Source organism: Gobio gobio, assembly GCF_949357685.1.
Source record: "Gobio gobio genome assembly, chromosome: 21".
In the NCBI taxonomy this organism is placed as follows: Eukaryota; Metazoa; Chordata; class Actinopteri; order Cypriniformes; family Gobionidae; genus Gobio; species Gobio gobio.
Genome location: NC_137117.1, coordinates 1,753,058 through 1,768,143, shown reverse-complemented (window position 1 = coordinate 1,768,143; position 15,086 = coordinate 1,753,058). Strand labels below are relative to the sequence as shown.

Sequence of the window (15,086 nt, the reverse complement as noted above, 5' to 3'; positions counted from 1 at the left end):
CAGGATTGGACACCCCTGCTCTAAAGAGAGAGCAGACCTACTACACCTTATGCTCGAGACAGCTTCCCAAGGAGGCACAATTCGGAACTGCTATCTCAGCGGAGCTCCTTCATAAGAGACCGATAAAAACCTGTGCATGTGCAAAGCCAATTAGTCACATTGAAGCGTGCAGTTGAGTCAGTGATCAATCCATATGTTTCACAGTTGAATAATACAAGCTAAACCATCCTGCTGTAATACAGCCTCAAAGAATACTGCTTTCATCTTTTCAAACAAACATTTATTTTTAGGTGAATCATAACATTACAAACTTTGATTTGAAGCAAAAAAGTTTTTGAAAATCTGAAAAAAATACAAATGTACTTATCGGCTTTAGTGAGGGAAAGAACTACAATCCCATAACGCATTGCGAACAGCATAATCAAACTAGATGAGTAAAGTTTGATGACACACTTTGATGTTGGCTTGACAAAGCCAGGTCTGAAAGTTTAAAATAACTTTGAACTGCTTAAAAGTTTAAGGTTTTACTATATTAGCATGTTTTAGCATGTTGCTAGCATCATTAACATGTTGCTAACATAATTTAACATATTGCTAGCATATTTTAACATTGTTAACACATTTTAACATGTTGCTAGCATGATTTAGCATGTTGCCAACATTAATTAACATGCTGCTAACTAGAATTAGCATGTTACTAACATGATTTAACGTGTTAGCATGAATTAATCATGATGAAGAAGCTAGTAGATCTTTGACAAGCTAAGAGAAATATGAATATATGAAATATAAATCTACTCATTTAGGCTACTCATATATATTTATTGCAAAATTATCCATATATATTAAAATATAGTTTTTTTTGAGAGCGTAGAGAGAGTTCGGTGCGATTACGTCATTCGCGGTGCTTCATGGGAGTGGGAGGAGATAAGATCTTTTTGCTTGCTCTGCTTGCTTCGTCTTTCCGATTGGTAGAATCTTCTGAACAGCATCATGGGTAATGTAGTTTTTTCAATGAATTATGCTGTTAAACAGGATTTTTTAAATTGTTGAAAAAATGCGGGTTGGCAAATACCATTGATTAACAACTTTGTAGCTCACAGTAAGGCTGTCTTTAAAGTCTTTAAATTATTATTAAAAATCGACTTCCCTGTGGAGAAATTGAATGTTTTTACTTCCAGAACTGACGGTTGTGCTCTATTATGAAACAGCTATAATAACTCTAAAATGGCCGACGTATCCTTGGGGATACAAAAATTTGAGAGGCTGTGGGGAGAGGCTGGGAAAGTGTAGGTCTCATTTCTTAGTTTCATGTTGAAATTGTGTTTGTTGTGTATATTTAGATCTGGTGACTTTGTTCATATTTTCTTTGTTTAGCATTTAAAAACAACATGGCCACCTGTAGTGGGAAATATACTCACCTTCAGATAACAGTGGATATATTTCACATATGTACAATATTTGGAGGGGACTTGCATGTTTAAAAGTTAAGCGTTAGCTTATTAAGTTTATGTTGAAATTTTATGAATGTAATTTTTACATTTTTCATAATCTGTCTGTAAATGTTTGTATATGTTGCCGCTTTGGGGGTATAAATTCAATAAATTAATTGATAACAGAATCCTTGCATGGCAAAGCGTTACAACAACACACACAAAAAAATATTCGTTGTAAAATTCTGTTAAACAAATAATGTCTTTTATGAATATATTAGCCTACTGTATCATTAATACCCAAAAATCTAGGGACTATAAATGATCAATATGACCAAAACTTGCTGAAAAACCTTATGCCGACCTTAGTCACGACTTGAAGGCTGAGGTTCTTTTCACAGATGTTTAATGCACTCTTTGACATAGACACCAACACCAACACCGTAGAACTGAATAAAAAATCAGTCACAAATTCAGTTACATGGAAAACAAACATTTGGCCTAAAACTCATAAATAAACAGAAAATACATCCACACTTCGCCTGCTTGTGAGCTAAGAAAGGGGGTTGCATCTTGAAGTCTCTTGATCGGATTGCTTATGATCATAGAGAAAAATCCTTAAACTTTGTGATGATAACATTTTTCCATCTCTTCATGCGGATGACAAAACAGGAAGTGATACAAAGCAGGACGGGAACAAAGTAAAATATAACCCAAAAAACTCTTAGAAAGAATAAATATTGCCCAAGTAAACCACAGATGAATATATAAATCACAATAAGCATTATAACATAGTCAAAATATACCAAATTAGACTAATCAACATTTACTGACAATAAATGAGTGTGTAAGCACACAAGTGCCATCTAATGGAGATAAGTGGAAATAAACATCATAGACACACAAACCTGTTGTACACAATCTACTTCATGCCTTCTGTCTTCTTATTGATAGCTCATAGTTTTTATCACTCACAAATCTTTAAATTTTTTTATAAAGTAAATGTTAATGTTTTATAAGAAAATGTCCATTTTTCATTTTAAAGGGGACATAACTACGGATCCTCTAAAGGGACATAGTGGAGGAAAGAAATATGGGATGGGAGGAAAAAATATTTTTCAAAGGTTTTGTTTTGTGAGCTCAGACAAACACTTCCTATGTAATGTCCCGCTTCAGACAGCTCCGTACGTTAATAATGGAGCGACTTAAGTATAAAGAAATACGGTCAATGCTTAGTTCAAGGAGTTCAGTAAAATTTTAGTATGAAGAATAGTCAATAACTTCACTGTAACACACTGTAGCCTGTCACCAAAATTAGTTCACACATTTCCTTACAAAATAGCATGTACCATGTTTAGAAATTTAGTATTATGTTGAATTTCACAATATAATGTTAAATCATATGTCAAATGTCACAGTAGATTTGAAAAGCAAAAGCAAAGTTATTGATGAAAGTTATTGATTGAAGCAAACAAACCTTTATGTTGATCAGAAAATCGTAATAAACTGGCCATTCAAATGTAGCCATGGTGAAATATTTGATTACACAACAGAACTCACAAAAATAATGTTTCATTATAATAATCCAGCTTATAGTGTTCTGGCAAGGCACGTTAGTCAAACTTGCATCAGATGACTGTCAGCTGATCTCGTCTACCTATAGGAACAAGACGTCTATCACAGCACACATATATAAGCTCCTTCAGTATATCAGCAGCTATCGTGTTCTCCAGAGCTCATTTACCCTCCTCCATCCCCAGCTCCTCCTCTCATCCAGTCAGGATTTGGCATTCTGATTCCCCCTGAATCAGCCTAAGTTCAGGAATTATGTTGTACATTTTAAAATTGACATTAATGATACCTGCAATACATCGTGCTTCTGTTCTGTTTACCCTAAGGGGGGTTTATCGCTGCTCTCCCTGCTCTTATCCAGGCTAGACTGCATGGATGCGCATGGGGAGTTCTTGCCCAGAACAGAACCATACCGCCAATCGATAGTGACCCTGACAGAAATATATATATAGTTTTGTTTTTTGAGGGCCTGAACATACAGATCTTTTTTAGCACTTGTACACACGTCACATATTATTAAAAATGTCTTGATTGTGGTTAGTGCAAATTTGTTTTTCTTTTTATTATTATTTTAAAATTTTTATAAAAACAGCAATCTTATCAGATTTTGTTTTCCAATTTAACTGACAGGTGTGATGATCAGTGGGTTTGAGTTTTTACCTTTATCATTAGTGTGTGGGCTGAAATATGGATAGAGTTTGTCAGTGAAAGTCTGACCAGTGAAAGAGTAGAGATGAGATCTGGACTCCACGTCATAAAAAGAGACCAGACCCTCCTCATAATCCACAAACACACCCACCTTCTCAGGTTTCATTCTCAGAGGGAAAAGGACAGGTGGATCATCAAAAACTACACATCGATTCCCATTAACCAGACCCAGAATCCAGACTCCATTATGAGGACTCAGTGTGATCTCCCCCTTCCTGTTAATGGATTCTCTGGCCACTCCTAAAGCCCACCCAGTCGTTCCCTTCACCTGCACCTCATAGTAAAATCTCCCTGAACTGAATCCCTGCTTTGCCAGAACACACAGAAACTTATCAAATCTCTTTGGGTTTTCTGGGACGTTCCGCTTAATGTCTCCATGACTGACTTGTTTTCCATCATCAGACAGGATGAGATGTGGATTCGCTGTATCAGGATCCAGAGTCACATCCACTGAGAGAGATCAGACATTATCAATCAACTTCAGAACACATGTTCAGATGTACAGTATATAATACAGATTATAAACAATATTGTGAGTGTATTGTGTCAGTCACACTGTACCTGCAAACTTCTGGACAGACTTCAACCCTGTGAACACAGATGACAATATAATGATGAATTATTTATAGGAATAATTTCAGTGAGTTTCTCTACAGCATCAGTGGTGTGTAAATGTTGCTCATCCCTCAGTTTGTAAAACAATGCAGAATGTGTTTACAGTAAATATACTTACAGTGGAGGTCTATGGGACAAACATTGAGGATTTAAGAGAATGTGAAGCTTGTATTTTTATCAACGCTCTTCTATTAATAATTCAGTAAAAATGTGTTATTTAAGTGTCTAAATTGTCCTTGTGAGGTGGGAGACCTTTTTTTTTTAGGGGCCAAGCACCGAAGGTGCAAAGGCACCTATTGAAACCGTTCCCGTATTTTTTTCTTCCGCCATTGAAGTCTATGGCAGCCCACTAATAGAGGACAGTCTGATCTGTCACCATAGCAATTTTGGTGTCACCATAGCAATTTTGGTGTCTCTAACTCAATCCCTCTAGCGCCACCACCTGTCCAAATTAGCACTCATGTTTATGCTAATAACTTTTGAACCTTAAAGGGTTAGTTCACCCAAAAATGAAATTTCTTCCATTAATGGCTCACCCCAATGTTGTTCCACACCCGTAAGACCTCCATTCATCCTCAGAACACAGTTTAAGATATTTTAGATTTAGTCCGAGGGCTTTCAGTCCTTTGAATGTAAGTGTATGCACACTTTGCTGTCCACGTCCAGAAAGGTAATGAAAACATCATCAAAGTAGTCCATATGTGACATCATTTGGTTAGTTAGACTCTTTTTTAGCGTCGACAATACATTTTGGTCCAAAAATAACAAAAACTAAGACTTTATTAAGCATTGTCTTCTCTTCCGCTTTTGTTTGAATCCGCGTTCACGACGCCACAGTGACGCTGCTGACGTAAGACGCTGTGACGTGTTATCTGGTGCGATAGCACCAGATGGCTATATCTCTGCAATGACATATTGACACTATATTGACACCCTGCTTTGATATATTGACACCAATCTTTGCATGTGTCATTGTTCCCTTATTCTGACCACACCGCATCAATTTCGTAACTGTGCCCAGTACCGTCGCAAGGGCTGTGCCAAGTTGTTTTTCAAATAAATATTTTCGAGTGATATCAGATTGTGTACGTGTTTTTTATTGTACTTACCCTGTAACTACACAAAACAAGAGGGGAACAAGAACCACTTTAATTTACAGCCCGCAGATTCATACTTACCCTGTAACTACACGGATAATTACCCCTTAATTTAAAAATACTTACAGTATAAATAATGTGTTAATTTTCCTGATAGTTACCCCTTTATTCCCCCAATATTACATATTGTTCCCTTATACCTACACGTACTTACTTTATAGTTACACTATAATTACCAAAAATTATGCTGTAAATTCTCTTTACTTACGCAGTACTTTCCAGGCTGTGATATAAAGCGTTACCATATCAGGTAACATTTTAAGCTGTCACATGCATGTTACAATGTGCCCCAGCTATGGAGCATGTTGTCATTTCACTTCCATGCTTTCGGGTTAAATCAAAAAATATATATAAACTGTATAAATGAAACAAAACCACATATTTGTACTAGACATGTATGAAATTAATGTGGGGAAAAATAAATACTCTGAACCCCAAGTGGATTTACACAAACTGAGACATTAGGTTGCTGACTAAGGAATTCAGGTGATCTTGCTTTATTTTATTTGCTCTGAATAGAGTGAAGAGGCCATTTGTTGTTTCTTGGCCACAGCGAACTCTAGCAACTGTACCAGGCCTGCAACGAGGGGATGGGTGGTGACTTTGACATTGTGTGTGTGTGTGTGTGTGTGTGTGTGTGTGTGTGTGTGTGTGTGTGTGTGTGTGTGTGTGTGTGTGTGTGTGTGTGTGTGTGTGCACATATACAGTACGAGTGATCACTGAAAAAGGTACCTAAAAGTGTTTATTTTCCCGAAAAGATAAAGTGAGTATTGAGAAGTATTATTTCTGAGTTATGTGAGATAACTGTAAAAGGTTATTCTGTTATTTGATCTTTTTCATTCTATTTGAATAATATAGAGTGATTTAATTCATAAAGATCATAAAGAGCTTTTAGTTATTTTCTGAAAGAGAAAATAAGCAATAAGAGACAAGTGTTGATTTACATTTGAAGATTATTGATCATTTAAGATTCAATATAAGTGATTTCATTCATTTGATATTTCCTTTCATTGTGTGTGAATAAATATTATTGTTTTTGGTTATACTTAACATATTTTGTTGTTTGAAGTCATTTAGGAGCGACATATTCCTAGACTAAAAGGGAAAGAATAACATTATTGCAGAGTTGCACGTCGAGAGACACATTTAAAGAATCCAGAGCAGGGTTGCCAGATGCCAGCAGGGTTTTCCAGCCCAAAACTTCGCCAAAAACCGCCCAATTTTTTTGGGCTTGTTTCTCGTTTAAATACAAATCATTAACAAGCTTTAAAATTACCAATTTATCGACTAGCCTATATAAACCCTAGAAATTAAATTGAGCTTATTTACACATAAAAAAAAGTAATAATAAAAATAATAATAAGGTATTAGGAAAATTACCTTGTATTTGCTAATTCTTTTAATCAGTGTTAAAATAGAAAAAAGAAGAAACCGCGTTTCCATATTTCATTTCTGGTTTAAAAAAGGAAAACGGAATGGACGCAAGCGTCCTCAGTCTGACCATTATAGGCTACTATTAAACTATAAGCTTATGTTACGGAAAATAATGCGATCAACTTAGGCGATCAATGAGTCTGTTTATTGTCAATAAAAGTCGCTTGGAATGAAAACATTGAGTGGATATGTGGACATACAAAATAACCCACTTTAACATTTCAATTATTTCAAATAGCCACATGAAACATGCATATTCATGTATAACATAACATGAAAATCGCGTTGAACATATTATTTATAGAACATGTGTCAGTGCGCTCTTTGCAGAAGCAGAACGTTGGCGCATGGCGGGCCATCTCTACACAAAAAAATATTTTCATATACTAAATATAATAGCAAACTTGAGTTTAACACCTGTGATTTTGAACAATTAGGCCTAATATAAAGCTATAGCCTATATTCCACAAACCGATATGAGGTGAAGGTAGTGGGAGGGAGCGTCTGTTGTGAGTTTATGTCAGGGCACATCAGCCAGCCCAGAGCTGTAGTGTGTGTGTGTGTGTGTGTGTGTGTGTGTGTGTGTGTGAGAGAGAGAGTGAGTGAGTGAGTGAGACTGCTGCCTGCTGAACAGAGGGTCGCAGGAATTCAGGATCTGAAGTGCCGGTGTCTCAGCTACAAAAAACCCGCCGAACTGATCCAAAACCAGCCCAATTTTTATCCTCCCGCCCAAACCCATTTTTGCCCGCAAAATAGATTGCGAAACCGCCCAATATGGCAACCCTGATCCAGAGCGTCACTTGGGTTACACTCACAGCATAGGGGGCGCTACATTCACATACCAGTTTGATTGAGTTTTTCCTTTAGTGTCTCTTGAGTTTTCTTCAGTTGAGTCAGAGCTCTATGCAGAGAGTTCACTTTAGACACACCAGAGTCAATCCTGATCTCAGTCCAGTTTTTGGTGTGACTGTACAGGGATGAGCACTTCTACAGCAGGAGAGAGAGGACTGTTAAATGTGATATTTATATTTAAAGTTAATGTTTTACACAGTACCTTTCAAATACAGTTAACTCATTGTCCTGTAATATTGTACATGATGGCTGATGAGACAGATGTTGACAGACCTGTATGACATGGAGATGATCGTCAGTGTGTGAGAGCTGCTCCAGCTCAGTGATTTCCTGCTCCAGCTCTTTAATGAGATCTTCAGCCTGTTTCTCTGCTGCTTTCTGCTGTTCCTTCATCATCTTCAGCTGCTCAGACTGACATCTCTCAAAGGAGCGGATCAGATCAGTGAAGAGCTCAACACTGGAGGATTTCTCTTTCTTTGTGTATCTCTGAAAACCCTTTAAGACCTAAGGGTATTTTTACAGTTAATTTTCCGCCTGGTGTTATTTACTAAAAAAGCTTGTAAAACATCAACCCTGTTGTGCACAGACAATTGACACACCTCTTTTTTTCAAGACAAGTTGCACTGTCAGTATATTTGTGTTGCATTGATGTCACCTGAATGTAAAATAAGTTATGGGACCATAAAGACAAATGAAAACATAAAACGGAAATTGAATCCCTCAAATATTTATTGAAAACACACACAAATAAATAAAAGCTAAGCATATTTCCTCTGGAAAACTGTTTGTTCAAGTCTTTGGAGTCCTGGAACTCAGGAATAAACATGATAACTTATACAGAACCAAAACTATTTACATTTTATCAAAAAAAGTCCAGGCGCTTTTGGCCTCTTTGGATTTTGGATATTTACTGGTGCCAAGCCTCAAAACAGTTCCTATCAGGAACTTCTCCTCAAACTTTCTCCTCAAACTTTGTCCACAAAACTACTCAAAACTGCAGCGGGTCTCTCTCTCTATCTCCTCAATACTAGCCGTGCGTCTCTATCTCTCCACAATAACAGAGCTGTGGTTCATGCGTAATGACGCACACCAACGTGGATGACGGATCAGCCTGTCATTGGTCAAACCCTCATCCAAAATGGCAGCTAGCATCGCGCTAGCGGCAAAAATGACGGAAAATGTATAAATTATGGACATCAAGTGGATATATCTTGGATGTAAGCGTTTTGATTTATTGCTGAACAACTCCAAAAAGATGCACATGTTCCAGGCTGGATAGAAAACCTTCTGTAAAGGCTACAAAGACACCAAAGACACCCCCGTAATGGCTAGCTCGTTAGCTTTCTGCTGGAAAAAACGGTAAGAAAATCGATAAAAGTTTCATGAAATAATATCGATATTTATCTGAGGTGCCGTGTGACGTCGTGGGCGATGCCGTCGGGCTCTGAGGGATAAATGAGATCAATTAGCAGATCAGTCTATTAAGTGTTATCCAGAGGTGTCATGCCCGTTCAAATCAAGGCACATGTCCCATCAGATTTTTGAGCCAAATGGATTTGAATGCAGCTTACAGAACAAAATAAATAAATAAAATTGACAATTAAGTCTTTGAAGTGTACAATCACACCGGTGTGATTAGACCGGCACTGTCAGAGACGGACGTGCTCAGCGCGCGTCATATCAAAACTGTTTAGCGTTTTCAACCATATAATTTTATGATTCTCATTTTATGATTCTGATATTTAGATACAGATACAGTGGGGCAAAAAAGTATTTAGTCAGCCACCAATTGTGCAAGTTCTCCCACTTAAAAAGATGAGAGAGGCCTGTAATTTTCAACACTTAAACTATGAGAGACTGAATGAGAAAAAAAAAATCCAGAAATTAACATTGTCTGATTTTGAAATAATTTATTTGCAAATTATGGTGGAAAATAAGTATTTGGTCAATAACAAAAGTTCATCTCAATACTTTGTTATATACCCTTTGTTGGCAATGACAGAGGTCAAACGTTTTCTGTAAGTCTCCACCAGGTTTTTACACACTGTTGCTGGTAGTTTGGCCCATTCCTCCATGCAGATCTCCTCTAGAGCAGGGATGTTTTGGGGCTGTCGCTGGGCAACACGGATTTTCAACTCCCTCCAAAGATTTTCTATGGGGTTGAGATCTGGAGATTGGCTAGGCCACTCCAGGACCTTGAAATGCTTCTTACAAAGCCACTACTTCGTTGCCCGGGCAGTGTGTTTGGGATCATTGTCATGCTGAAAGACCCAGCCACATTTCATCTTCAATTCCCTTGCTGATAGAACAAGGTTTTTACTCAAAATATCACGATACATGGCCCCATTCATTCTTTCCTTTACACAGATCAGTAATCCTGGTCCCTTTGCAGAAAACAGCCCCAAAGCATGATGTTTCCACCCCCATGCTTCACAGTAGGTATGGTGTTCTTTGGATGCAACTCAGCATTCTTTCTCCTCCAAACACGACAAGTTGAGTTTTTACCAAAAAGTTATATTTTGGTTTCATCTGACCATATGACATTCTCCCAATCCTCTTCTGGATCATCCAAATGCTCTCTAGCAAACGTCAGACGGGCCCGGACATGTACTGGCTTAAGCAGGGGGACACGTCTGGTACTGCAGGATTTGAGTCCCTGGCTGCGTAGTGTGTTACTGATGTAGCCTTTGTTACTTTGGTCCCAGCTCTCTGCAGGTCATTCACTAGGTCCCCCGTGTGGTTCTGGGATTTTTGCTCACCGTTCTTGTGATCATTTTGACCCCACGGGGTGAGATCTTGTGTGGAGCCCCAGATCGAGGGAGATTATCAGTGGTTTTGTAGGTCTTCCATTTTCTAATAATTGCCCCCACAGTTGATTTCTTCACACCAAGCTGCTTACCTATTGCATATTCAGTCTTCCCAGCCTGGTGCAGGTCTACAATTTTGTTTCTGGTGTCCTTTGACAGCTCTTTGGTCTTGGCCATAGTGGAGTTTGGAGTCTGACTGTTTGAGGTTGTGGACAGGTGTCTTTTATACTGATAACGAGTTCAAACAGTTGCCATTAATACAAGTAACGAGTGGAGGACAGAGGAGCCACTTAAAGAAGAAGTTACAGGTCTGTGAGAGACAGAAATTTTATAGGTAACCAAATACTTATTTTCCACAAATTTCCATAAATTCCATAAATTTCCATATTTATTTCCATAAATATGTGAGGTTACACTTTATTTCGATAGTCCACCTTAAACATTCTACTAACTATAAGTAACTTTGCAACTACATGTCAACTAACTGTCATTAGAGTATTAGTTGACTGTCAGTAGACTGGTAGGTTATGGTTATGTGTTAGGGTTCGGGTTAGTAGAATAAGTTGAATTGTAGTTGCCAAGTAACTTATAGGGCCCTATCTTGCACCCAGCGCAATTGACTTTGTACACCGACGCATGTGTCATTCCTATTTTGCACCCGCGCAAAGCGCGCTTTTCCCTCCACAGAAGCACGTCGCTAAACTAGTGAATGAACTTGCGCTACCTGGGCGGTTCAGCGCAAAAAAGGAGGCGTGTTCCGGCGCAAACAATCCCTGGTGCTATTTTGCTGTTCCATTAAACAATTGCGCCACTGACCAGAAAAAACCTAGTCTAAAGTCAGTGGCGCGTTGCGCGTTGTTCATTATGCTATTTTAAGGGCGCATGCTTGACCATAATGTATAGCGTGCACAACGCGCATACACTTTGCTCATGTAATCTACACAGATGCAACAGTTATTTTTGCAAATCATAAATTGTTACACTAAAAAAATATTAACACATGAGATGACGGAAATCATTGTGGTGTGCCACGAAGATGTGAAAAAATAGGCATAAATCTAACTTACAAATGATTCAGGCTAATTGTAATAATTAAGGATAAGACCTGTTTGCCCAATAGTGGCAAGACATATATGTATATAAGGACATCTGACAAATTGGTTTGTCCGTCAAGAACCAGGAAAAAAAAATCGACTGAAAAACTGAAAAAACTGAAAGACTGAAAAAAAAAACACTGTGAAATCACCTTTACCATAATGTACAACATTACAACTTCACTTCTCTGTCTTTCACTGCTCTTACAAGAACATCAGTCTCCTCGGCTGTGAACCGCTCCTGGCGTGCGCCTGGTAAATACGCCATAATAATAGCAATCCATAATGGAACTTGCGCACCTGCTTTTAAAGGGAATGTTGGATGACGCTCGGATTGGTTTATTCACGTTACGCCCAAACCACACCTATGAATAATGAAGCTACTTCAGACCAACCCATTTTAGATTTGCGCCGGGCGCAAGAACCATTTATCCCGCCGGGAAAATAGCAACAGCGCCGAGACCCGCCCACAAAGTTACTTGCGCTTCGCGCTTTGATACTTGCGTTTCAGATCGTTAAAATAGGGCCCATAGTCAGTAGAATTTCTGTTGGGGGACCAACAAAATAAAGTTTTAGTAAATATTAAGCAGACAGTCTACAAATACTCTAATGACAGTTAGTTGACATGTAGTTGCAAAGTTACTTATAGTTAGTAGAATGTCTAAAGTGGACTATCAAAATAAAGTGTTACCATATGTGATTTTCTCAATCTGTTTCTCATAGTTGAAGTCTATGATGAAAATTACAGGCCTCTCTCGTCTTTTTAAGTGGGAGAACTTGCACAATTGGTGGCTGACTAAATACTTTTTTGCACAACTGTAAGTACAAGCAAAAACATCTATAGTGTTTTACGGTGCGAAATTAAACACCTTCACCTTATTCTTTATTATTCTCAGGTTAGGTAACTAAGTCAAATCTGATCTAAATTATAAGCACTTTAATATACTTACAATCAGAAAGAAGAATGATCTGTGGTCTGTTCCTGCTCAACGACTTAAATCAATGCCACGGGAAGCAGAGTTTGTTATAAATATTTAAGTCAATTTATTTACTACAATTAGTATTTCTAGCAGCACAAGTATTCTACAAATAATCTACACAAGTATTAAAAAAAGTACAAATATCAAAAAGTTCTTTCCTCTAGGTAATTTCAGCAATGGTTCTGGTGCCAGAGAAGCTCTTCGGATGGTCTCGAAGCAGCATCTGCCGTAATCATTGCATTGCAGTCTTTTATAGACAGCTGGTCAATTCTAATATCTTGAGACGTCATCAGCTCTGGGAATCCCCTCAAAACCTGTCTATATAAAGCTCTTCTCCTTTTCCTTTTCCTTTTCCTTTTTCTTCTTCGGACTCTTCTCCCTCGCTGTCTCCCGTGCTCTGTATGCAACCCAACATCTGAAGGTAATGCTTGCTTTCTTTTTTCTTCTTTAGCAGAGCTCTTTCTAATACATGCATCTTCCTCTCTGCTCTATTTTCTTAATAAACATTCTTAATAAAAGCTTAAAAAAACAAGGGTGGTTTTCTGCTATTTAATAAACTACTTTCTTAATAAAACAATACAACAACAGTTGTGGTGTCTTTACTTCATAAACTATTTTCTTAATAAAATATGTTAATACAACAAAGTGTGGTCTTATTTCTTTGACCTTCAATTCAACTCTGTACAGCTGCTTCCACACAAACACATATCATTTGAGAATGCTCTCCAGCCTAACACTTCATATTAATGTTATATGCATCTTATTATGAATACAATTCTCAGAACGTCCCTGCTGGTGTCAAGTGTGTTGCCTGGTAATGTTCCCAGAAAGTTCTGAGATGGTCATTGTCACATCTGTTTCTGTGTCTAGCGTTCGGTGGGACTTTTATGTTGTATTATCTGTGCCTAGTTTCTGTGTTCTTTTCTGTGTCCTGTTTTCTGTGGTATTTTGTAGTTCTTTATAGGTTTTCATGTCAATTGCATGCGTAACTCCGCCCCTCCGCGTGGGTATACAAGGAAGTACGCTGGCAACATCACATTATGTTTCTGCTTCGGAGCCAAGAGCATCTCTTCACTCCTGCAAGCCTGAATTCTGAAGTCCTCTCTTCAGTCTTCGAGACGAGCGGTTCTCCAGGGTGTTGGTGTGACGGCGCGTTCCAGCGATCTCACATTGCCTGCCTGCTGATCTGTGCAGTGATCTGCAACAGCTGTGTGTGTGTTTTCCCTGGGGGCTTCGGGCACTCTGCAGAGCTGTCCTCTCACAAAAAGAGCTTGCGCGTGGCACGTCTTTTTCAAGATGGTTCGCCCACGCACTTCCGGGTGCGATCGATCTCCGTTGCTGTCTTATGGGCACAATCACTGCTCGACGTGTTTGGGCTTCAGCACGTTCGGCCAGTGTTTGTGGATGTGCCATGTTCCCACTGCGGGAACATGACCATTGCGATGTTGTGGTCGAGACTCAGTAACCTCCGTAAAGGAGAGAGAGTCCCCTCTGCCACACCCCAACCTACCGTCTCCGAGAGAGATGGTACTTTGGCTGGTGGCCAGGGTGAACTGAGGGCGGTGCTGTGGTATTAAGAACCCCGACGATCATTCCTCGGGCCACACCCCCTTCTCGCACACCGCTACCCACGAGTGCTTGGACTGAAGCGGTGGGACCGTCTGTTGACGCCCTGCTCGTTTCGTTCACACTCCAGATAGCAACGAGATGTCAATCGCCGCATCTCAAGGTGGGCTAGAGTTCTTTGGGGATCCTACGTGTCCACGGAGTGCTTCGACGTGGCGTGGCTATCCTAAGCGCCCTCCCAAAACCTGTGGGCTCGTCTATTTCGGTGCTGACTGTGCCCCAACACCGGGACGCTATGCCTCCCACGTCCGGGCCAGTCACGCTGCCTTGCTGCCCCACCCGGGGTATGTCTGTGGTCCGAGTGACCCCGCTGGTGCAGTTCCTGGAAGCTGTAGCCAGGCTCTCGGGACTGTCCCCCTGGGTCATGAAGACCATCAGGCTCAGCTACGCGATTCAGTTCGCGCAGCCTCCTCCCCGCTTCCAGGGAGTCCGCTACATCATGGTGGGGCCCAACGCCCCTATCATGCGTGCAGACCCTACTGGCGAAGGGTGCGATCGAGCCGATCCCTCCAGCCGAAATGAAGTTCGGCTTCTACAGCCCCTACTTCATTGTACCCAAGAAAACCGGTGGGTTACGACCAATCCTGGATCTGCGCGTCCTGAACCGTTCCCTTCACAGGCTTCCGTTCAGGATGTTGACAGCGAAACGTCTTTTCGAATGCGTTCGTCCAGCCGATTGGTTTGCAGCGATCGACCTGAAAGACGCCTATTTCCATGTCTCCATCCTACCTCAACACAGACCGTTCCTTCGGTTTGCTTTTCGAGGGACGGGCATATCAGTACAGTATTCAGGCTAGCTCTGTCCCCT

The 15,086-nt window shown here is 39.7% G+C and overlaps 1 protein-coding gene across 2 annotated transcripts in view; it reads right to left on the bottom strand.

The window, feature by feature from the left end:
- Positions 1–1,829: 1,829 nt before the first annotated feature.
- The window catches only part of LOC307117634 (E3 ubiquitin-protein ligase TRIM39-like), a 46,822-nt gene continuing 33,565 nt past the window's right edge, over positions 1,830–15,086 (bottom strand). Inside the window, exons 4-7 of one of the 2 annotated variants that reach the window (XM_079802604.1) lie at positions 8,045–8,275; positions 7,762–7,906; positions 4,275–4,301; positions 1,830–4,163 (exon numbers count right to left, since the gene is read on the bottom strand). In XM_079802604.1, coding sequence (XP_079658730.1) covers positions 3,625–4,163; positions 4,275–4,301; positions 7,762–7,906; positions 8,045–8,275 — 942 coding nt within the window. In that variant the 3' untranslated portion in view covers positions 1,830–3,624. The remainder of the gene's footprint in view (positions 4,164–4,274; positions 4,302–7,761; positions 7,907–8,044; positions 8,276–15,086) is intronic. The other variant, XM_079802605.1, reaches the window with a different exon arrangement.